The 24,221-nt window shown below is 45.3% G+C and overlaps 1 protein-coding gene across 1 annotated transcript in view; it reads right to left on the minus strand.

Moving 5' to 3' along the window:
- EEPD1 (endonuclease/exonuclease/phosphatase family domain containing 1) overlaps positions 1 to 24,221 on the minus strand; it is a 110,318-nt gene that overhangs the window by 16,828 nt on the left and 69,269 nt on the right. The window contains exon 3 of the mRNA XM_072783499.1: positions 23,594 to 23,645. Within this exon, the coding sequence (XP_072639600.1) occupies positions 23,594 to 23,645 (52 nt within the window). The remainder of the gene's footprint in view (positions 1 to 23,593; positions 23,646 to 24,221) is intronic.

Raw genomic sequence — 24,221 nt, forward strand, 5'->3', positions numbered from 1 at the left:
TTGTTCACTGGAGTCAACTGCACTCCCAGTTCCAAGCAACACTTTTAGATTCTTGCTACTCAGAGGAATGAGAGAGAGAGAGAGAGAGCGAGCTGCTTGCTACTCGGAGTGTGGTCCACGGACTAGCAGCCCTGACCTCACCTGGGAGTCCGCGAGAGATGCAAAGTCTCAGGCTCACCTCAGCCCCACTGCACTGAAGTCAGCATTTTCCCAGGATCCCGAAGTGATTTCCGAGTTTGGCAAGTGTGCGAAGCCTGCTGCGGAGCTGTCCTGTTTTGTACACATCATCTCCCTCACGGGACCTCCCCCATCCGGCCCCAGGACGCAGACGTCCTTCCAGTTACTCATGAGCAAAGTGCATGCAGCGCAGAAAGGTCAAACCCGAACGTGAGTTTACGTTCAGGGTTGCACGGCGGGCAGGTGTCAGGGGAAGGTCCGAGCTGGGGGCTACCTGCTGCTGCTCTACCTCCGGGCTGGACAGGTGGGCTAGGTGGGGCAGGGCAGGCTCCCACGGGAGGCCGGGCCACCTTACTGAGGCCTTAGATCCTTTCTCCTAAAAATGTCGCAGGAAAACAAAAGCATCCTCTGAGAGCCCTCCATCTGAACTCTGCCTGAAATTGTTTTATTCAGAACAGTTGGTTCTCAAATGTTCTGCTTCGCCCACATATCAGAAGGCAGAAATAATACTCTCCCGAGTAAAAGAGGCTCGCCAGGCCAGAAGGGGTGGAAATGGGGAGATGCGTATAGTGGGAGAAACATCTCCCAGGTAACTGACCTACACGACCTGAAACTACCCCTCACAGATGTGTTTCTAAAACCCAGGGAGTGAGCCCCTGGCCTGCCTGCCTCCGTCAAAAGCACGCTGGTTCCTGATTTTAAAACCACACATTTGGGAACCCCCGCCCCCGCCCCGTCCTTTGCTGCATCGGCATTTCTGAGTGTAGGGCCGATCCGTGCACTTCCCACAAGCTCCCCGAGCAACTTTAAAGTCTGATGAAGCTCAGACGAGGCTCGACAATTGCTGATTTTGAACTCAGCCTTCATATTTTTCATACCTGTGGTCTAGAAAGACAGTTTTGACTATTCAAAACAAACATACCATTTCAGCTATCAGCCCACACTGTGAAAGCATCTGACTGTGGCTCTCCTCAGATAATCCTGTGCAATAACATGAAAGGAGCCTGCCTACAGCGCCGCGCACGGGAGGCGCGCCACCAATACTTGCCAAACGAATGAATCAAAGGGGTGCCTCTTGAGGATCCCACCTTATGGCTTGTCTCTCCAAGGATAAGTTACAAGGACTACCATGGGCTGGACTTGTTTGTTTAGCCCCAGACCAAATGGGGTGATACCATCATTCTTTTTAGCATCAGCCCCACAACCAGCTGGTCAAGACGGAAGAGCACTTGGTCATCAACACCACATCCACCCTACCCTTTGGGTCGGCAAGAGGGGGCCTCAAAGTCAGACATTTTAACTCCAATCTACAAGATGCTCAAGGCACTGGCGCTTAGGAATGTCAGGTCCTAAAGGAAAAGACTCCTTTGTCCATGTTTTAGATGTGCGGCCCCTTGGCTCTGTCTGGATCAGCTGACTCTGCTTATCTCTGCGGTGACAGAGGATTCCAAGACTTGAGACCCACGGTGTTTTGTTTGTGGACCTTTGAACTTTTTTTCTTTCCTTCTACTCCTCCCCGTTCCTGAAATGAATATTCCTTATTCATCTGGTCCTGAGTGAGAAACATAAATGGGAAAGGCACTCCAACCTCACTTGGTGGCCTGTCCAGCCACCAGCAAGCTCAGTGGTCCCAACACCATTCCTATCCGGTTAAAACGAGACCCGGGGGCTCTGTGAGCTAGATGTAAAGGTGTGTTACAGTGGTGACCGAGACACTTGGCTGGAAACAGAACAGCAAGAGTACTGGCAGGCATTCCAAAAGCCAACTCCAGATGGCCACCCTTATCCTGCTTCCTGGATGGGGGGGAAGGGTGTTTTCACTTAGAACCCTCTGGGTCAAATTTCCAGATAAACTTGCCCTGCTTTGAGTTGGTTGTTTTTGCCTGCTTTTTGGATTGTGGGTGTAACTTCTCCTTGATAATGACTTTTCCACATGTGAACCACCCATTTTCCCTGTGCGCTCAGCAACAGCTATGAAAATGCAGTGTATGATGGATAAAGCAGCAGAGGTGAGCTCTCCTTTAAAAAGATAAATTGCCATCATCAAATAAAGGCGTCCCTGTTTTAGACCAAGGTGAGGTCAAGAGGCTGAACTTTCACTCCAATACTACAGGAATCAGAACAAATCAGACAGGGACATTATTTGTAATGTTAATAGCGAGGAGGGGCTCTTGGCTTTGCCAGGATCTTCAAGGATGGAAATGTTATGGACAATAATAGAAGCCGGTACATCTATGGGCACCTGTAAATGATCACATTTAGAGTGAAACCAAATATTGGTTATGGTCATTTTTTTTTAAAGATTTTATTTATTTATTTATTTATTTATTTATTTATTTATTTATTTAAGATTTTATTTATTTATCCATGAGAAACAGAGAGAGAGAGAGAGAAAGGCCGAGACATAGGCAGAGAGAGAAGCAGGCTCCATGCAGGGAGCCCAATGTGGGACTCGATTCTAGGACCCCAGGATCACGTCTTGGGCCAAAGGCAGACGCTCAACCACTAGAGCCACCCAGGCGCCCCTGGTCATGATCATTAAAAAATGTTAGTGCACTCTTAAGAGAAAACATCAATGCAAAAGCAAATTAATATCTGTGTGTCAACTAAATATTAACCACGTTTGGCTTGCTAAGCACGACAAGCCTATTTTTTTTTATGATTTTTTATTCATTTGAGAGAGAGAAATAGTGAGACAGCACAAGCAGGGAGTAGGTGCGGAGGAGAGGGAGAAGCAGACCCCCCGCTGAGCAGGGAGCCCGATGCAGGGCTTGATCCTCGGACGGGGACATCATGACCTGAGCAGAGGGCAGCCGCTCAATCATCTGAGCCACCCAGGTGCCCCTACAACAGGCCTATAACAAGCCCCTAAAAGTTTTCCTGGGATATTTAGACTTTAAGATGCTGATATGTTGAAGGCCTACGGGGCAGCCGTGTGCTCGGTCACGCTGCTTGGTTGTACGAGGAGCTAAGTGCCTGAACGGTTCTCGGCGGCCTTACCGGCCCTGGCAGGCCTCTCTGCAGAGTGGAGGCTCATACGGAGCGTGACACGGACATAAAGCAAAAGTGAAAAGGCTTTCAACCCTCTTTCTGTCTCAATCTGTCCAGGAGAGGAAAGGTTTGCTCATCAGCTTATGCCCTATGTTCCTGCAGAACCAGGACCGTCATAGAAGAAAGAAGACTCTGTCTTAGGTCAATGCAAACACAGGTACATATCCAGGTGCCACATGGGACAGAGCACCATGTGGGGACGGGGGGCTCCAGGGCACGGAGCCCCTCTCCCAGTACTGCTACGGCACCGCCTACCAGGTCCTTTCCTAGGGGCCAGGAGTCTGCGGAGGGGGAGAGAGCAGGTCACTCTCTCTCCCTCTGCTCTTTAAGGGCCCATGAGAAACTACCACTTCCCAATATTCAAAGAAAGAACTGGACTTGCTTCCTCCTCGCTTTGCACGTTTCCTCGGAGGGGCACCTTCCTGGGCTGGAAGAAGAGGACGGGAGCTTCGGGGCCCTGGCTCTCGGTCTCCCCATCTATATAGCGTAGGGATGGGAGGGGATGACCCTCCCAAGGGCATGGCCAGCTCCAGTACTGTATGATTCTAGAACTCTAGGAGGAGGGGTGGGGGGGGAGTGTAAGGATGGGAGAGGGGGTACGAGAGTCTCATATACACTAAGACTTCTTTTTCCCTCTTTCTCTGTGATAATCGCTGTATGAACTCCACAAAGAAGCTGTGTTGACAGGACATTGGGTGAATTTTTCAAAGGCTTCCCCCAGGGACGCCTGGGTGGCTCAGCAGTTGAGCATCTGCCTTCAGCCCAGGGCATGTTCCTGGAGTCCTGGGATCGAGTCCCATATCGGGCTCCCTGCATGGAGCCTGCTCCTCCCTCTGCCTGTGTCTCTGCCCCCCTCTCTGTGTCTCTCATGAATAAATAAATAAAATGTTACCAAAAAAAAAAAATGGCTTTCCCCGCAAACAGGAGAGTGAATTCCACTCTTCCCAAAACAGCATCAGCTTCCCTCATGTCCGCCAGGCCCCACCCAAAGACCCCTGGCTAAACCGTCCAGAATAAGAGCACTGTTTTAAGAGGCAGTAATTCTAACAGGTTAGGTTTGGCTAAATCCAACAACAGTAAGAAACACAGTTGGCTGATAATCTACAACCAGGTCAGCTTCTAAACCCTGTGTAAACGATGGGGCGGCGGAGGGGGGAAGGGACCCAACATTAAGTGCCAATTATTCGGCAGGCACTTTTCACAGATGTTCACATGTAACCCTAACGCTAACCCCGTAGGGCAGGTAATAACACTCCCATCTGACACGCGAGGCCAAGTACCAGGGCGAAGTCACCCGGGCCGGCAGGTGGGCCGTGCAGGATGAGCACCCCGTTTGGCTGGCTCGACAGCTGAGATGCACAGAGGAGGACAGCTCAGGAGACACAGGCCTACCGGCTGTGCCGCGTGACGGTGCGCACACTCCCTGCACCTTGGGGACCCAGACCTGGGCCTCGGGACCTAGGACCTACAGCGACTACCAGGTGCTAACGTTGCTCCGTCACCAGTGCACCAGGCCGCACGACCTGGGGACCATGATGGGTCTCGGGCAGCTCTGCAGAGGTCAACACGCCAGACCACAGCTCCCCCCACCCAAGGCTCAGACCCCACCCACCACCAGCAGTGGAGACTGGCAATGGGCTTGCAGCCCCGCACCCCTGTGCACGGGCCTAGCTCTTCCCTGGGCTCCGAGGGACTCTGGGTGGCTGGCCATCCTTGGGTATGCACGCCTATCCGCTGAGGAGGATGAAGAGCAAACAGAGGTGTTTCTCAGCCTCCACCAGCAGCTAACCATTTGCTGCTCTTAGAGAGTCCAGGGAAGGGACACCCGCACGCGCTTGCTGGTGCTGGTGGCCTCTCCTCTGCACCTCCAAAGGTCCCTCACCACCTGTTTCCCCAAAAAGGGGCTTAAAAACTAGCAGAAGGGGGAAGAAGGGCCTTTGGAGGGCAACTGGAGCATTTTTCTGCAGGGGGAACTGACGTGGAGGCGGTGGTTGGGCTGGCAGGGGAGGCAGCTGCCGTGGCCTGGGGACCCCCCACCGCCCTTGTCACTGTCGCCCCGCAGGGCCACTTCCAGAGGTTCTTTTCTCCACCAAAGGTCTCTGGATGTGAAGATCCCTAACCTCAGATGGGAGCGAAGACTGTGATCGTTTTGCGGTGGGGTTTTTCCCTCCTTCTCTTTACATCGAAGCCTACGCCCGGATGTCAAGGAACACAAGCTCGTTATAGGATAACTTGTAGAGAGATCTAGAACACCGTGCCATGGAGAGCACCCTCTCCTTCCGTGGCTCTCTGCACAGCACCTGGCTCTCCACACAGCCCCGCGGCTCGGAGCCCTCCTCCCGCTACCAGGGCGCCACGCACTAGGCCTCCTCGTCCCCTCGGCGGGCCTTGCCCCTGCGGGGCTCAGACGTGGCAGGCCATCCCGTGGGGCTGGGCCTTTCGGTGGTGGGAGGAATTTCTGCTTTTTTTTTTTTTTTTGAGGCTCATTTCGTTTCACTATCAACACCCTAAAATCACCTAAGACCAATTCTACCCTCAGCTGCTCAAAGCGATTTCATCCTCAGGAAGGGAGCATTTACCATGATCACGTCCTCGTCTCTGAAAATCCATCGGTACCGTCCGTGTATCACAGGTGAGTCTATTTAAGTAGGCAAGGCCCTCCCGATTGATCTTCAGAGTGTGGAGTGTGAACCCCCAGACCTTAAGCCCCCGAAACGTACAATCGGAGAGGAAGCGACGCTTTCTCTTTTGAACGCCCTGATACAAGCGATGGGACTCTTCATAAACAGTTGAGGTTCTTTCACCTTCAGATAGACCACTTGCACCTTTATTTTTTTCCCTCTAGCTTTTTTTTTTTTTTTTTTAATTAAAAGGTCTCTTTAGAGAATTTGTCCTGCTGTCAATCTATCTGTGAGGACCTCAGGTGTGTACAAAAGGTGGGGGGATCACTGGGCCAGAACTCAGTGGAATGTCTACTCCACTGTGATGTCAGTGGGGTCATGTCCATTAGTTAAGGGGGACCTTCGGGACATAGACTCTAGAGAGAGGCTGCATAAAGATCAAAACTTTGGCCCTGCCACTTACCTTGGGCAAGTGATGACTCCCCTGTTCCATGCCTCGGTTTCCTCATCGGTAACAAGAGGATACAAATTGTTCCCACCACACCGGTTTGATATTTCTAAAGCAGGTAGCACAGGTCTCCCATGTGCTCTTGGGGTGGTTATACAGATTGGGCCATTCTGTGAGGACAAGGCCACGGAAAGAGGATCCCTGCCTTCAACTTCCTTTTTGAAAACTTAGCATTAAGATCATGGAATCTGAACACATCTTGTTATTTGTATAATGCTCTTCCTTCCTTCCTGAGATTTTAATTAACTCCTGGAAATCCTTAACCGGTTGTGAGAGTGTGTAGGAAAAAAAAAATGCCATGAAAACACCTTATGTTTTCCCTCTTTATTTTCAAAATGCTTTTGGTTGTTTGATTAGATGTTCTTTGCTAATTTTTGTTTTTGCTGATCAAAAGGCTCATTTAATTACAGCCTTTTCTGAACTTAAAAATTTTTAATCTAAAGATAGAATCCCATTTTTAATTAAGTGGCAGACCCACTATTTGTTTTTTTCATTCCTTTAGGTAATGGCTATTGCCAAAGTGAAGGGGAAGATACTATTTCATCTTGTTATATAAAGGGGATGTGGTTTGCAGAGGAATTGTTTTCTTAATAAATTTGGCATTGCAAGGGATATCGGTGTTTATCTACGCCATTGCTTCGGTCCCAAAATGGTTCTATTCCATGCTAGAAATCTGAAATATGTTAATTTGAAATTCTTAATAAAATTTGCATGTAATTAAAAAAAAAGAAATGAAAACAGGTACTCAAACCAATACTAGTATGTGAATGTTCACAGCAACACTATTCACTACAGCCCAAAGATTTAAAAAAAACAACTCCAATGTCCATCAACCAATGAGTGATAAACAAAATGTGCTCTATCCACATAATGCAACAGTAGTGACCCACCGCCAGGAATGGCATATTAATACCTGTCTGACATGGATGGACCTCAAAAATATTATACGAGTGAAAAGGCCAGACACAAAAGGGCCATACTGTATGATTCCATCTATATGAAATGCCCAGAATAGGAAACCCATAGACACAGAAAACAGACTGGTGGTTGCCACGGAAGGGGGAATGAGAGTGACTCCTCATGTGGTACCCGGTTTCCTTTTTGATGATGAAAATGTCTTAAAACTAGACAGAAGGGATGGCTGCACAACCCTGTGAATAAACTAAATGCCACTGGATGATGCCCTTTAGAATGTAGTCTGCAGTGGTTAACTTTATGGGATGGGAATTTTATGTTGATCATAAAGGAAGTGCCTTGGACAATGGATTGGATATTGAAGGTAAAGCAGAAGAACCACTCTGTTCATTCAACAAACACCAGGCACTACCCCAGGCACTATTCAGGCACGGGCTGTCACAGAACCTTCCACTCCGCAGGGAACAGGGGGGTCAGTGCCACCTCTGGATGCGGGTCATTCTGGTGCTCCCACCACAAGGTCACTGAGCACCTGGAAGAGGACCACACCAGTAATCCCAGAAATAGAGGCTCTCTGAAGCTCAAAAAAGACCGTTTCAGGGCAGATAAAATAAATATTTGTCCCAAATTAGGCACTAAACTTGTGAGTAATGATCGAAACAAATTATTGTAAGTGGAAGCAGGTCTGAAAATAGCACTGAGTTTTGGAGGATTTTGTGGCTATTTCAGGAGAGCGTAGGAAAGCTGTAGGCAGAGTGAAGCACCCCAATTCAGAGCAGAAACCCTGGGGTTGCCAGGCCATGGTTTGCTCGGAATATGCCATTCCACAGATGCTAACATTTTTATATCACCTAAGAAACATGCCAACAATGAGGGTTGCCAACACAGTTTCATTCAGTGCTTCCTAATGAAGTGCTGAACCAAAATTTTGATGGGAAATGTCAACCATTTATGTTACAACATTTTACCTGTAAGCAAAAAGGCCTCTGTTTCCATGCTTATAAGAGGAAAATAGCATTTCCTAAGACAAACCATGTTGGTTTAGCCAGCTGCAGCTCTTCCTTTCTAGAATCTCCTTCCCTTTTTGATATGTTCAGGTGAATAGGCACAAAAATGGGTAAGATGTGTATAGATCAGGGGATCCCTGGGTGGCGCAGCGGTTTGGCGCCCGCCTTTGGCCCAGGGCGCGATCCTGGAGACCCGGGATCGAATCCCACATCGGGCTCCCGGTGCATGGAGCCTGCTTCTCCCTCTGCCTATGTCTCTGCCTCTCTCTCTCTCTCTCTGTGACTATCATAAATAAAATAAAAAATAAAAAAAATAAGGTTTAAAAAAAAAAGATGTGTATAGATCAGGAGAAGAGTATCACTAAACTTCCAAAAACCATCCCACAGGACAATTTATTAATAAGAGTATTTTTGCTTCTGAGGTTTCAGATATGGCAACAGAAAGGGTAGGGACGTGGAAAAGGAAGATAGGAGGGAGAAAAAGCCAAGACAAGAGGGTAGGAAACCATTATTTAGGTATTTAAATCCAAAGAAAATAATCCAGAACAGAAGCCGCACAAAGCCACGGTTCACATTAGCTCCCCATCCCTACCCTCCTCCAAGAACACCCACATCTTTTCTTCCCAGAGATGGATTTTGTCAGTCCCTAAACACTGACGACTCGTTCACTCTTAGACTCAGGCTTGGCTGCAAAGCTCCCAGTGCGTCCCCGTGTGTCCCTGTGAAGAAGCCAGAGTTATTCAGGCACCGTCACATTAAACAAAATTAGCTCTTAGGGACCCTCAGGGAAATTGCTCTGGTTGCCATTTTTCTTCTAAAACACCAGCCTCCAGCTATTCCAAATGGTGTTTATGCAGCCTTCCATCCTTAGCAACAATAATCATAAAAATAAAGACTTCAAAGCTGTGGGTGAAAGTATTACTGATTCATGACTTCTTTTATTTTGATTCGCATGATGCCAAATCCTACACTTTAAAGCCTTCATATCTCCTAAATTATTTGAGGGCAAACCACATATATTCGATTGTTCTTTTCTGCGTGGGCAGCAAGAGACGGAGAGGCCTGCGATGTTTCACCCCCAGGCCCTTTATGGCAGCAAGAACTATAGGTGGTGGTTCGCGAAATAGCGTTCTCATTTTGGAGAACGTCCTGAGACTCATCGCTTCTCAGCTTTCTGTGCTAATGGGAGAGATGGGAAGCCAAATCCCCAAACTATGTTGCAGACAACCTCCCCTTCCATTACATTTTTGGCCAGAGGTACTTAGATAACGTCCCGAGGTGAGCTTTACAGGCTGTCCAGCTCCTTTCAAATTACTGGGGGTGGGCTGAACAAAAGCCCACAGGGCAGAGAGAAGTGTTAGAAAAATCAAGTCATCCACTGGGCATGGGCCATGGCACAGATGCCAGAACCGTGTTGTGCACGGCACACGGAGAAGTCCACATTAATGAGTCATAACCAAAACAGCCTGTCGACCAGACAGCTCACCACGAGCCAAAGGCCACTGCTGGTTCCTGGCACACATTGCTTGATGAGACACACACCATGGCTGGGGAAATGACAAATGTGGGGCTGGCGGGGTCAAGATCACCCAGAAGGCAAGGGGCTAAGCCAGGACCCACATCCCTGTCTGTCTGACCCCATTGCGCCCTTCAGCTTCCAACTGAAGTAGGAACAAGGTTAGGAGTCAGATGATCCACCTGGTGTTTTAGAAGGGTTGTCTGCTCTCATCATAAATGAAGGACTGAAGCAAAATCAAATTACAGAGACTAAATAATCTTTTTATATGTTTTGATTTTTCTCTCTGCTTTCAAGTTTTCTGGAAATCTCACTTTTCTAGCCATTGTATAAATACTGATCAGTTGGCTTGAACTTTACCCAGGAAGAAGACGTGCAAGTGTGAGGGCATATGTACACACATGGCATCTTTTTTTTCATAAATAAAAGCAAATTAAATGCTTCTACTAAATAAACACCAAAAACAACACCAAAAAATGTCCCTGTCACATCCTGAAATGAAGCCTAAAAATACTTGTTACTTCTTCCCCTCTTATTCACAAATATAGCCACACAGAGTGCACAACAGGGACGTCTGGGTAATGAGAAAATGTATAATCAATAGGCAGCAATTTATTCTTTAACTAGAGGTTTCAGCCAGGTGAAGAGAGGAAGGGAAACAAGTCTTGCCTGATAGAGAAGATTCACAGTCATACAAAACTACAGCCTCATAATTTTGTAATCAAGGGAGGAAAGGCTTTAATCCACCCCCGCTGCTTCTACCCCCATCTCTGGAGCTGGTGCAAATGCTGGAAATTCATGCAAAAAAAAACACCCAGAACTTGTCACTTTTCCTTCCAAGTTCAGTCTTTGGCTTATAAATGATGGGGATCCTGCTTGAGTCCTGGGCACTTCTGATTCTGGTGGATCCCTAGGGTTGGACACATCAGAAAGATGCTCTGTGTCTCAATAATGACTCTACAGAGTCACTTAAATACATCTCTTTTTTTTAAATTAATTACATCCCTTGATTGGCTACTGATGCAGAAAGCCACTGACAGGTAACTAGAAGGGCAGGTAATTTTAGAATAATTCATTTAGGGGGAGCTGCTTTGTTTTCCCTGGCTATCTTCTTCCAACCAGATTAATTCTGCCTGAGAAAATGGGTCTGTGTTTCATGGACAAGAGTTAGGTGGGACAGGTTAGGGGCGAGGCAAGGAGTGCAAGGCAGCACTGTCAGAATGGGGAGGAGAAACCAAGTCTAGGATCTAGAAAGGGGTCTTGAATTGCATTCATAAGGAACGCCGGTACACTTTCCTGAAATTCTACCAAGATAGATCAAAAATCTCTGAAAGCAGGTTGGATGCTTTCCCAGAAGTTTGGAATTTGCCCAAGCTCACCATTTCAATGCCTCCTGAAGGTTAATAAAAAAAATATTTTATCAGCTGTAGGAATTACTCATTCTAAATGGGTAGCTAACAATGTGATAGATTTCTCCACTGAATTAATTCTGACAAAGCAAGCCTCAGTGACCAGCTCAATCAGGATAATTTTACCCACGGAGAGCATCCAGCATAACTGTTTTTAGCAACCGAGCAAAAACAGTTTTACCTACCTGACCTTCTGTTTCATTTAAAATGACAAACTAACCCAAACTTTGCTAAGTACAAAGTCATGCTCTCAAGCAATGAATGAATGAAAGAATGAATCACTCATAAAAAGTCTCAGAATTCTCTAAAAAAGTGAATTGAAAGTTCTCAGTACCAGCTCATTGTTAGCATTTCCTGATAACAGAAGCATTTGAGGGTGGATTAAATAAGGCAGGAAATTGCATGTAACTCCTGTCACTGTGGCTATGTGAGTGTTTAGGCAAGGTAGTGGCTACATGCAACAATTCTGAAGGGAATACAGTGAGTTGAGCACGTTTTCTCTTTTGTTGAGAAGCAAAATAGAGTCAAGAGGCTAAAGAGGTCAGAGGGGAAAGGGCTCAGGATATACCTAAGGGCAAGCCTTTCAGGTACTGAAAGCCTTTCAACTAAGAGCAAGACTCTTCCCCTGTTCCAAGCCAACAAACTCTAGGACAGCAGTTTAAAAAAATTTTTTTTACCATGACTCAGAGCAGTAAATAAAGTTTTATACGGCAATCTAATATATTCTATTTGTCTGCCCACCAACTATGTATGCATGCATATAAGTATGTATGTATCCATGTACCCATTCATCCATCCATCCACCCACTCATCCATCCATCCACCCATTCACCCATTATCCACCCACTCATTCATCCATTTGTATATACATATGAAGTAATGATGCCCGATAGATGCCAATAAGAAAATGATGCCAACTGGTAATGTGAACCCACAGGGACAAATGAAGTAAACTGGAAATGGTAATATAAGGGTTAATGTAGCTAATGCTATAAATAAATACTTGTACTTCTCTTATCTTCTTCAAAAGATAAACAAATAAAGTAATGAGTCTAACACTGCATAGTTGGGTCTGTAGCATAGTAGTTAGATGTAACATGTATAACAACAGCTTAAAAAGGAGAAGGGGGGGAATACAGAGTAATGTTTTTATCCTTCATTGGAATTAAGTTAGTACTAATCTGAAAGAAATTAGTATAAATCTGATAAATTAGGATTTATATGCTAAACTCAACGCAAACTACTAAGAAAATAATTCAAAATCATAGTGAAAACAATCATTATGGAAATTAAAATGCTACATTAGAAAATATTCCCTTAGTACAAAAGAAATCAGTGAAAGAGGGGGAAGAGAAACAAAAGAGGCACAAGATATAGGAAACAAAAAGTAAAATGGAGCTGTAAATTCAAGCGTATCAATAATAACATTAAATGTAAATGGACTGGGGCACCTGAGTGGCTCTGTCAGTTGGGTATCTGCCTTGAGCTTGGGCTGTGATCTCAGGGTCCCAGGATCGAACCCCGCATTGGGCTCCCTGCTCAGCAGCGAGTCTGCTTCTCCCTCTCCCTCTGCCCTACCCAACCCCAGTCATGCTCTCTCTATATCTCAATAAATAAAATCTTAAAAAAATAAATGTGAATGGATTAAATAACCCAATCAAAAGGCAGAGACTGTCAAATTGGGTAAAACATAATGTCCAACTATATGCTGGCTACAGGAGATACACTTAAGATTCAAAGACACAATTAAGATTGAAAGTAAAAAGAAAAAGACACATCGTACAAACAGCAACCATAAGGAAGCTGTAATGGCTAAACCAATATCAGAAAAATAGACTTTAAAATGAAAGCTGTTACCAGAGATAAAGAAGGACATTTTATAATAATAAAAGGGTCATTCAATCAGAAAGACATAACCATTATAAGTTTATATGCACCAAATAACAGAGCCCCAAAATACATGAAACAAAACTGACAGAATTGAAGGAACAATAGGTGTGGTCTTCAATACCTCACCTTCAATGATGGTTAGAACAATTAAACAGAAAATTAACAGAAAATAAAAGATTTAAGCAACAATATAAACCAAATAGACCTGTAAACATTTGCAGAACACTCAGCCAAACAACAGTAGAATATACTTTCTTCTCAAGTGTACCTGGAACTTTCTCCAGAATAAATCACATTCTAAGCCATAAAACAAGCTCTGAAGGATTTAAAAGGACTAAAGTCAAGTAAAGCCATGTTCTCTGACCATTGTGGAATGGGAAAAAATTAGACGTCAATAACAGAAAGAATTTTGGGAAATCCACAAATAAGTGGAAATTAAACAACACATTTGTAAATTCCCAATGGGAAGAAAGAAGAAGAAATCACAAGGCAAACTAAAAACACTTTGAGATGAATGAAAACGAAGATGCAAAATGCCAAAACTTATGGGAGTCATCTAAGTAGTGTTTGAAAGAATATTTATGGCTATAGATGCTTATATTAGTAAAAAAGAAAGATCTCAAATCGATAGCCTAATCTCCCACTTGAAGACACTTGGTGTGGGGTGTGGGGACGGGGGGAGGGGAGAGTAAACTAAACCCAAAGCAAGGATAACAAAAGAAAAGAGAAAGATCAGAGCAGAAATGAATGAAATAGAAGATAAAAAAATAACGGAGAAACAATAAACTCAAAAGTCCTTTGAAAAGCACAACAAAGAACAAGAAACCTGTAGCTAGACGGACCAAGAAAAAAGAAAAAGAGAGAAGACTCATGATATCCCCCAAAAGATCTCCTGCCTCAACTCTAGCTGCACACAGAGATGGGCAATGTGATCAGAGGCAAAGTCCAGCAGATGTGAATCTCACCCAGTGCTGGCTCCTTCTTTCCAGGGTTGACAGCTTTCCTGCGTCTGCCTGCTTTGGGTAGCTCTCCATTCTTTCATCTGACCCAGAGCTGATCATTGTTATTTGAGGGAAGGTTATACTGATATAAGCTACGCTGCCATTTCCAGAACTGAAGCCTCCAGATGCCCTCCTGAAGAGGAGAGAGAGCATCACAAACCAAGAGTCAGTCAGCACAGGAAAAATACTAACACGGACACACTGTGTTTATTTAAATCATTGACTAGACAAGTGCACAAGACCAGCCCATCATTTATAAGCAGCTACAAGAGGCCAGCAAAACTCTCTCTAGTTGATGATAATATAATTCTTAGCAAAAACATGGACAGTGGTGATTTTGCAAGGCCCCCTCCACTTTGAAGCCTGAATGAAATTATCTTTCTGCTCTTGTTATAAGCCTTGTGTTGGTCTCTGCTGAGTTTGCAATCCATATGGACGTGATAAGATTTCTCCTTTTTCCCCTATAAATACAGAATCAATTAGGAGGCAAAGAAATAATGAATCTAGAGTATGAAGACAAAGTCACAAAACCATTAAGAAGGATAGCCCCAGGGACAAACCATCAGAGGTAGAAGGCGGCCGTGGGTTCAGACTCACCTAGACAAGACAAGCTTCAGGTATGGTTTCTTTCCTTTTCCCATTCCCAAATTCCTACCATTGTTTGTAAGTGGCTTCAAAATGTTATGAAATATTTATTAATATAAAATCATTATGTATTCATTACAAAAACAGAAACAGTTATGCAGAAATGACCAAAAATGGACAACTGCCTATAAATTTTTAAGTTCTATATAAAATCAGTTCATGGTTTTTTAAAAAGAAAAAAAAAAGTTCAAATAAAAATGCTTCGGGTTAGAAGTTGGCTAGGGTAAGCTATGATTTAGTAGATGAACTGGGCCAGGGGCCAGGCTCCTAGGGGTTCAGGAGAGCAGAGGAAGGGTGAAGCCTGGCCGTGTAAGATACAGGAAACTCCAAGTACAGGAAAGAAGAGAAATAGGACAGTAGCAAAGAAGAAAGTAGGACAAGTAGCGACACATTTCAGGTTTGGGGACTGCTACCCCAGATTGTTTAACACCTCCCTTCCCACTGAGCACTCAACTGCTATTAATTATTCATAATGATATAACATGCTTATTTATTTTCTGTTCTTAGGGATCATTTCCTTCCAGGAATGGGATTACTGGCTAAAGGGCAAGGGCATCTAAGAGGCTGATAAACTATGCTGCCCAGGAGCTTCCAGAAGGACAGTGCCTCATCACCAGTGCTGCCCAGCAATGAATGGGGACCCTGGCTTTATCGCCACTTTAACATTCTATACCATTATTTAAAATATCTTTTCTGGGCAGCCTGGGTGGCTCAGCGGTTTAGCACCACCTTCATCCCAGGGCGTGATCCTGGAGACCCGGGATTGAGTCCCACATCGGGCTCCCAGCATGGAGCCTGCTTCTCCCTCTGCCTGGGTCTCTGCCTCTCTCTCTCTCTCTCTCTGTATCTCTCATAAATAAATAAAGATTTTTTATTTTTTATTTTTATTTTTTAAAGATTTTTTAATTTTTTAAATTTTTTTATTTGTATTTATATAATATAAAATATAAAGATTTTAAAGATTTTTTTAAAAAAAGTAAAATAAAATATCTTTTCTAATGTAATATATTTAAAAGAATCTCTTAATTTGTTTATCCTTGATAGCTAAGAAAGCTAAAGGGGATTTAAGAGCTCTATTTGGAACTCTTCATTCTGCTCACTTCAAATAAAAGCTTTTCATAAAGAAAGAAAGGTAGTGGGAGCCCCTAAAAATACATGGTATCTTGGTGATTCTAAAAGAATAAAGAGAAAATATATCTTTTTTTTTTTTTTTAATGAACTGTGAAGCCTGGCCCATAATTCACTAAGATGTTCCATTTTCTGGCAGCTGAGGTGCCTGGGGGGACCTGAGCCAACAGCCCTTTCCAGAACAGGGGTGGGGTCTAAGTGTGTAGTTTAGGAAGCAGAGCTGGTGAGGGGGTGGCTGTGGCGCCTGGTAGTGGGCCTGAGCCAGACTCCACACAGCAAACGGGGAGCCTGAGCTTCACGGGGGTCTCCATTTCTGCTTCCTGGCCCCTTAAGGTAGGTAACAAGCTGCCTGCCAGAAACATGATGACAATGAGTTTAATCATGCTTAGACACTGGTTTGGCTCAAGCCACTTTGGGGGGAAAAAAAAAGCAACAGACACATGAATACTGACCATTCAAGTTGGCATTTGAATTAGGCTCAGAGTACACGAAGGGCCAGGCAAGGGAGAAAAAAATAAACCAAGGGAGCTGAGGAATCTCATTCTGACATTTTTAAATGAAGACAGAGTGCTATTTTTTAAAAGGTATTTTTAAGTAGACTTTATGCAAGATTCTTGAAGTTATTCGTGTTGACACGGAGTCTATGTGGAGGGTGTCTGCTGCGTGTTCCCTACTGCCCTCCTTGCAGGCCCTGGGACTCCCGCAGCCCTCGCAGCCCTGTGAGCGCCTCCACTCTCGGATGCTCCCGTGGCACAGTCTGCATATCCGGAGCCCTGAACCTCCCAGCTCCTCCTCCTCCAGCCCCCAGCCCATGCTCTCTGTTTCCCCCGTGGGACCAAAGGTTGCTTGGAGAGACAAACGCGACATGCCTGTGTCCGTCCCACTACAAGTCATACTGTTTAAAGACAGAGTCTCAGCTCTCCATCACCTGGCCAGGGACAGACCCTCTGGCTCAAGCTCCCCCTCCTGGAAGATGCAGAGGCAGGAGCTTCCATCGAGTCTGCTAAAGCTAATGTCCAGATCAAATGAGATGATGGGAGGTGGCAGCAGTGGTATTGAAGGGATCCCTGGAATGGAGCCCCATCCGCTGTGGTCACTCCTAGTTCCATAACACCTGCTGTGGACCCTGGGCCAGGGGGACGCTTCAGGTGCTTCAGCCTCCATGTCCCGTCTGCAGGACGACAGGGTTAGATTCCAGGGTTTGAACAGTTGCCCTCAGCTCTGGCATTCTGAGATTCTATAGATTCCACTCAAATGTATTTATATAACTTTAGCCCCCTTGGTATTCGGTATAACTTAGGCACAGTGTTAAGTACTCGATTGTTACACAAACTCAATGAACTAGAAGTCCAAATCGCAGCGAAAAACACTCCAAAAGCATGTAATGTTAGAGCTAGAGTGTCCGTATGTACTTGTGCCTATGTTCAGGAAATCTGGTCACCAGTTACAGATACAAGCATCCTCACGTCATTCATACACATCGATGCAACTATTATTTACCTCCTATTTCCTTCTAAAAGTTCCCAGGAGGGACGCCTGGGTGGCTTAATGGTTGAGCGTCTGCCTTCAGCTCAGGGTGTGATCCTGGGGACCCGAGATCAAGTCCTACATTGGGCTCCACACAATAAGCCTGCTTCTCCCTCTGCCTGTGTCTCTGCCTCTCTCTCTCTCTCTCTCTCTCTCTGTCTCTCATGAATAAATAAATAAAATCTTAAAAAAACAAGTTCCCAGGAAGCCACTAACTTCGAATTCCAATGTTGCCCTGCCCACCACGAGGCGCCAGCTGCCGAAGTCCCTGACTAGCCATTACGTGCAAGTATCAAGTTAGGTTTTTTGAGTTCCGGGCTTGCTGGTGAAATGTTATACATGTCACCTCACAGGTAAAGTGCCAAAAGGGCTTTGTGGGATCATCTGCTCCACCTGCAGGAAAACTAGACTCAGAGTTGGGCTTCATAGCTGAAATTCTAGGGAAAATATCCAAGAACAGGCATGGAGACCGGCAGGCCTTTTGTCCTAGAAATTTGCCAAACGGCGGGAGGGTAGGGGTGGTAACTCCTTTTTCAATGTCCTTTAATGGCATCAGCTCAGTATCAATTTGGGCTTCTTGAGAAAGGAGAAAAAAGAGGTATCTGTGATGCTGGTGATGCTGATGATGCTGACGGTGACGGCAGGGATCATCTCCGTAGCAGAGACAGCACTAGCCACCATCACTCCGGTGCTCACTCTCTACATAATCTCTCTGATCTCACACGTTATCTCACTTGATTCTCATAAAAAATATCCCAGGGAGGTAGGTATTACTATGAGCTTCCCCCATGTTAAAAAGAAACCGAATCTGATCAATAACTTGCCCAAGACACCCCCCCACCCAGCTAGTGAACCTCCGAGCTGGACTCAACCCCAGTGTGTGCACCCTCGAGCCCTCGAGCCAGGGTTCCAGGGGACAGAGCGTGGGCTCGGTCAGCTGGCGGTGAGAGGCCAGGGCGGGGGAAGCACAGCAATGGCCAAGTGCCAGGTGGCCTGAACCTCACACAGGCAGCTTTTCAGGCGGACTCGGATCCCGGCTTGGGTCAGCCGGGGCACTGCCCTCCGGCCCATCCAGCAACAGGGTGACCTCCAGCTGGAGTGAACGGCCAAACTATTGTCTGCAGCTTTGCAGGAAGCTGTTTGAAAGGGTCATTGAAAACCGATCGTACTAAAATCAAGCTGTACCAATATTTTTATTTCCTTTCATGCAATGCCACGTTTCAAGGCATTAGACGGGCCTGTGCATAAAGCCTGGGAAACAAGTCTGTGTGCCTTAAGTTCAGAAAAACAAAAGCGTCCCACACTTAAAGCAAAGAGAACGGAGAGAACAGGCTGGTGTGCCTCCTCCTCAGAGCGGGTCCTCGCTCTTGGCACCTGATAGATGCTTGATGACAAAGCCTGGCTAAATGCAAAACATTCTGTCGTTGGGGGGGGGGGGCGCGGTGTCGTGTGTCCTGACATGTATGCATATTAAGTAATCTTCTCATGGTTCCAACAGTCGTTTTTTTTTTTTTTTTTAAGATTTTATTTATTTATTTGAGAGACAGTGAGAGCCAGAGAGATCACAAAGGGAGAGGGAAAAGCAGCTGAACAGAGAATCGATGTGGGGCTCAATCCCAAGACCCTGGGATCATGACCTGAGCCGAAGGGAGACATTTAACCAACCGAGCCACCCAGACATTCCTCAACAGTTTAATACAACTAATTGGTAGAGAGACTTAGCTTATTAATTCTATGGTTTATAGCTTATTTTTTAAATAAATGACAAATGATTGACATAGCTCCAGGAAATGATGTTTTTGCAGTATTTGTAGAGAAGAGAAATTCAGAAACCTAATCCCCCCAGGGGTCCCTAACCTCCACCCCAATCTACTGTACCAGACTTAAGACAGCAGGGTTAGAAGCAAAACCTGGAACCCTAGTGATCTGTGTGTGAGGGTCACTCTGGGCACATACTCACAACTTACATCTCCCCAGAAAGTGTTTTTTTTTATTTTATTTTAAGGATTTTATTTATTTATTCATGACAGAGAGAGAGAGAGAGACAGGCCGAGACACAGGCAGAGGGAGAAGCAGGCTCCATGCAGGGAGCCTGACATGGGACTCGATCTCCGGTCTCCAGGATCACGCCCTGGGCTGAAGGCGGCGCTAAACCGCTGAGCCACCTGGGCTGCCCTAGAAAGTGTGTTTTAATGGTGAGTAAGGCAGATGAAATGCAAAGGCCCCAAAGCCCAGTAAGGATCACTGGGGCAGAGCAGCAGAGAAAATATTAAAAACCAGAGTATGAAAAAAAAATAATTTTTCCCTCTTCACAACATGATCTAGCATCAACTGAGAAAGTAATCACAATAATTTTAGGGTAGAAGGGAACCAGAGAGATCAGTTTTATATAGGGGGCTGGGGCCTCCAAGGAAGGTCCTCAGCCAGGTCCAGCAGCCAAAAAGGGTTGAGGCCGGGAGGGCACCTTGGCTCTTGCATAACAGAGCCTCCCCTGAGCTGGCTCCGTGCCCTGCGGAAGCCAGGAAAATCTCACCACTTTCACAGCGGACAGGTTTTTTATCTAAAACCCGGGAAAGGGATCCCTGGGTGGCGCAGCGGTTTGGCGCCTGCCTTTGGCCCAGGGCGCGATCCTGGAGACCCAGGATCGAATCCCACATCGGGCTCCCGGTGCATGGAGCCTGCTTCTCCCTCTGCCTGTGTCTCTGCCTCTCTCTCTCTCTCTCTCTCTGTGACTATCATAGATAAATAAAATTTAAAAAAAAAAAATAACAGGAGTCTTTAAAAAAAAAAAAAAAAAAAAAAAAAAAAAAAAAAAAAAAACCCGGGAAAGTACAAGTCGGGCAGATGGCTGGTAATTTGAAGCTATAATACTAAGACCATAATAACAATGCCTAATACTGGGGGAAAGCACCAGAAATCTAAGTACCTAGGAGACTGCTTCTCTTCAGCCTTTTACATTATGTTTAACACAATCTGACTATCTACTGGTCTGGCTTAACCTGCAAGTACCTATGAAATAAATGACTCCTGAACAGCTTCCATCTTAAAAGAGAATGCACGCAGGCAGCAGGTCCCTGCTCTGGGGACCACGTCTGGAGGTGGACCAGTTCCACCACGGCGGATCTCGGGAGTTCAGTAATTGCAAAGCCCAAAGGCAGATTGCCATCGGAAGCCCTGCCACAAAGTTAGTCAAAGAGGTTTGAAGTTTGCAGGATGTATGTCTAGCTGAGGCCTTTCTGGCTCTACCTATTAAATTAAATAAGACTATTTCCTAAATGAAAGGAAGAAGCAGGAAAACTAAAGATTAAAAACCAGGTTCATACAAATAGAATGATGATGTTTACTTCTCTTCTGGTGCAAAAGAAGAAGGAGGAAAAAAAAAGAGCTTAACTGTCCACAAAAGCAAAAATCTGACACCTCAGAGGTTCTCTATTCGGGTGGATTAGTTAGCAGCAGGGATGGTGATCGTAAGTGATCCTCCTCAGGGCAGCTTCTTGCGTCTTAGTGCACACAACTCAGTGGGTCTTGTTAGAAGGAAGACGGATTCTGGGGGTCTGGGTGGAGTCCGAGATTCCGCCTCTCTAACAAGCTGACGATGCTAGTGATCTACGGACCACACTTTGAGTAGCAAAGCTCTGCAGTTCACTAAGAACTTGGTGGTTCTCTAACTTGTCCAGGTGGATGAAAATCTGTACATCAGGAGGTCTTTGGGAACATATCTATTCCAGCCTTTGAACTGGGCAAAAGTAGTACTCTGCCAGGTAACATACCATGTGTCACTCAAAATGCCATTAACTACCAAGCTCATGTCAACGTGTGGCTTCTGGACTTCCCTAAAAATGTTTGCTACTTGCTTGGCACATGGAAACCTCAACAGATGCCTTGGTATAAATGAATGAATGAATGAATGCATGAATGAATGCACAAACAAAAGAAGGAACAAAGAAGGATGCTACATGAACTTGGCTCCCAGCTGGCCTCTGTGCGTATTGAGACCATCTTGTCAATCTATTTGTCATCTGTGGAGATAGGGGAATGATACAAAACCATCATCGGACTTGGTAGGAAAGAGGGAGGAGGGCATGGGGCAGGATAACACATACAGTGATCTGGGGATCACTGAGCGGTGGGCACAGAGTTACGTCCTTTACATTGACTGTCTAATACTTCATCTTCTCCAAATCTCTGTGAATTGGGGATTATAAAGACCTCTACTTAATAGACGAGGGAACTGAAGCACAGAGAGGGTTAGTAACCCAAGATGTTCCAGTGAGGAGGCAGGCTCTGGGCCAGACTCTCTGAGCCCCACACTATACACCTGCTCCATGGCAGGCTCACCACTGTACCCTCGGGGCAGCACACGGCTCTGCTGCCACCCACAGCGAGCCCTGACCCCCTTCTCTGCTAGGTTTCCCAAGCAGTTAGCACCCCTAAATTGGCTTGCCCATGGAGCTTCTCCAAATCAAACACTAACACAGCTTAAAGACCTAATCGATACTTTCAGTGCCTATGTTTTCATTACACTGATACAGCTCAGTACATGGACACCATGTGTTTATGAGCTTTGTCTGATGGTTTTTTTTTTTTTACATTGATGAGGAAAATAACAACAAAAAAACTATTCTCAGAGAATACTGAGAAGAAAATTGGTTTTGGAGAGGTAGCTTTCTAAAGATTTCAAGAACGTACAAAGAATCTTTGCATATTCCTTCACCCAGAAGGGCCAACTGTCTTCGCCATGCCCCACTTGCTTTATCATTTACACTTGCTCTGCGTCCTTCTAGTTCACATATATATACGTATATCTCCATTACTTTTTTTCGGAATCATTTAAGAAGAAGTTATAAATAGCACGCCCCTTTATTCCTAAATACATCAGTGTATAAATTCCTAAGAACAAGTCCATTCTCTTACACGTGTCAGTTATCGACCTCAGGAAAAATTCATATTGATGTAATTCCTTGGTCTAATCTAAAATCCACATCCAACATTGTCATTTGGCCCAACATATCTTTTAGAGCTGGGCCTCGTACATTTTAATGGCTGGATGTCTATTAAGAATTAATATAAGTAATTAAGAATTAATATGTCAAGTGCTTTGGCATTCAGAAAGCCCTTCTGCCACTCTAACTCATTTGGTTCTCATACTGCCTCTTTGAGGTCAGGAAAGCAGCATTATCCCTGTTTCATCTGTGATGAAAACGAGCCTGAAGGAATGTTAAGTTTGGAATCAGAGCTCAGCAGCCCCTTCCCCGCACATCACTGTTTGGTGCTTAAACACTTTGCTTTGGTGCCAACCAGCAGACGGACCATTTAAAATTCTACAAATAAAATAATATTGCAAATTTATCTACAAATTAAATAATAATAGTGTTTTTATCTCTAACCACTTCCTTTTACATTAACATTATAGATTCTAATTAGCACTCACAGCTACGTACTCAGGAAGAGAGAGAGCCACCCAGGAGAGCAGCGTGGTATGAGTTGGGAGGCTAATGGGGTGGCTCTTGGTCTTGCCTGGTCTGTTTTCCAGAGTCCACCCCACCTTGGACACAGAACTTGAACTCATGACTGCCAAAGGATCTCCGGCTATGTGCTTGACTTGACCACAGAAAGCTGAGGCCCTGGATATCCTTTCCGGGGCATAGCGAACCATTAGTGTGAGGAGGGGAGGGAGTTTCTTAGTCCTAACAAATAGCCTAAAAGGGGTTCAAACTCACGAACTTGCCTGTTAAACAGAAAAAGCACTGACTGGGGAAATGGAACCATGGGGTTCAGACCTTTACTCTGTCGCTTAGCTATTTTTCCTTGGGCAAGTGACCTAACTTCACTGGGCCTCCATTCTATCATCCACAAGCCCAAAGAGTAATACCCACAAGCAGAAATGGAGTGAAGTGGCCAGCATGGAGTCGGGTCCAGTGCCTGGTGTTAAGAGGAAAAGAAAGGCTGCCCTAGAGCATGGCAAGCCTCCACTTTCACACAACCCTGAAAGAGCTGAGCAACGCTGGGTTTGTAACAGGACATGAGCAATGTGGGGAGTTGGGATGAAAATTTTGCATGGTTCACTGACTGTTAACACAAAATAACAGACCCACTTTGCAGTAAGTGCTGTCACTGGCTACAGGGAGTGGAATTCTTCCATGTGTAGCACTCTGCTCTAAGTTTGTGAATGTGGGGTAGTAAGAACAAAATATTTACCTTTTCCAGGGCCTCTCTGTCAAGTAGTTCCTGCACAGCTAGAAGCTTGATGCTGTAAGAAAAAAATTGAAACCACACTTGAAAACAAATCATTTCACGCCGCCAACCATCAGCCAAGTCACGAGAATAAAAATTTGACATGTCAGCCTGCATTTCTGCTTCATCCCATCTAAAGTAACCTTTGCTTTGAATTGAAATGACCATTTCAGAACTATTAAAACTGTTTCTAAATAGTACAAGTGGATTTCATCATAGGATCCAGAAATTTCACTTCTGGGCATATACCCCCGAAAAGTTGGAAATAGGGCCTGGAACAGAACTTGCACGCTTGTGTTCATAGCAGCATGAGTCACAACAGCCAAAAGGTGGAAACAACTACAATGGCCACCAACGGATGCAGGGATAAACAAAATGTGGTACATACATAAGATGGAATTGTTATTCAGCTTAGAAAGAAGGAAGTCCTGGCATGTGCTACAACACAGAGGAAGCCTGAAGACGGTTTGCTAAATGCAACAAGCCAGACACAAAAGGACGAATATTGCACGATTCTACTTCTATCAGGTACCTCTAGCATAGTCGAGTTCAGAGACAGAAAGTAGAAGCGTGGCTGCCAGGGGCCGGGGGC

Source organism: Canis lupus, chromosome 18 (assembly GCF_048164855.1).
Source record: "Canis lupus baileyi chromosome 18, mCanLup2.hap1, whole genome shotgun sequence".
Classification (NCBI taxonomy): Eukaryota; Metazoa; Chordata; class Mammalia; order Carnivora; family Canidae; genus Canis; species Canis lupus.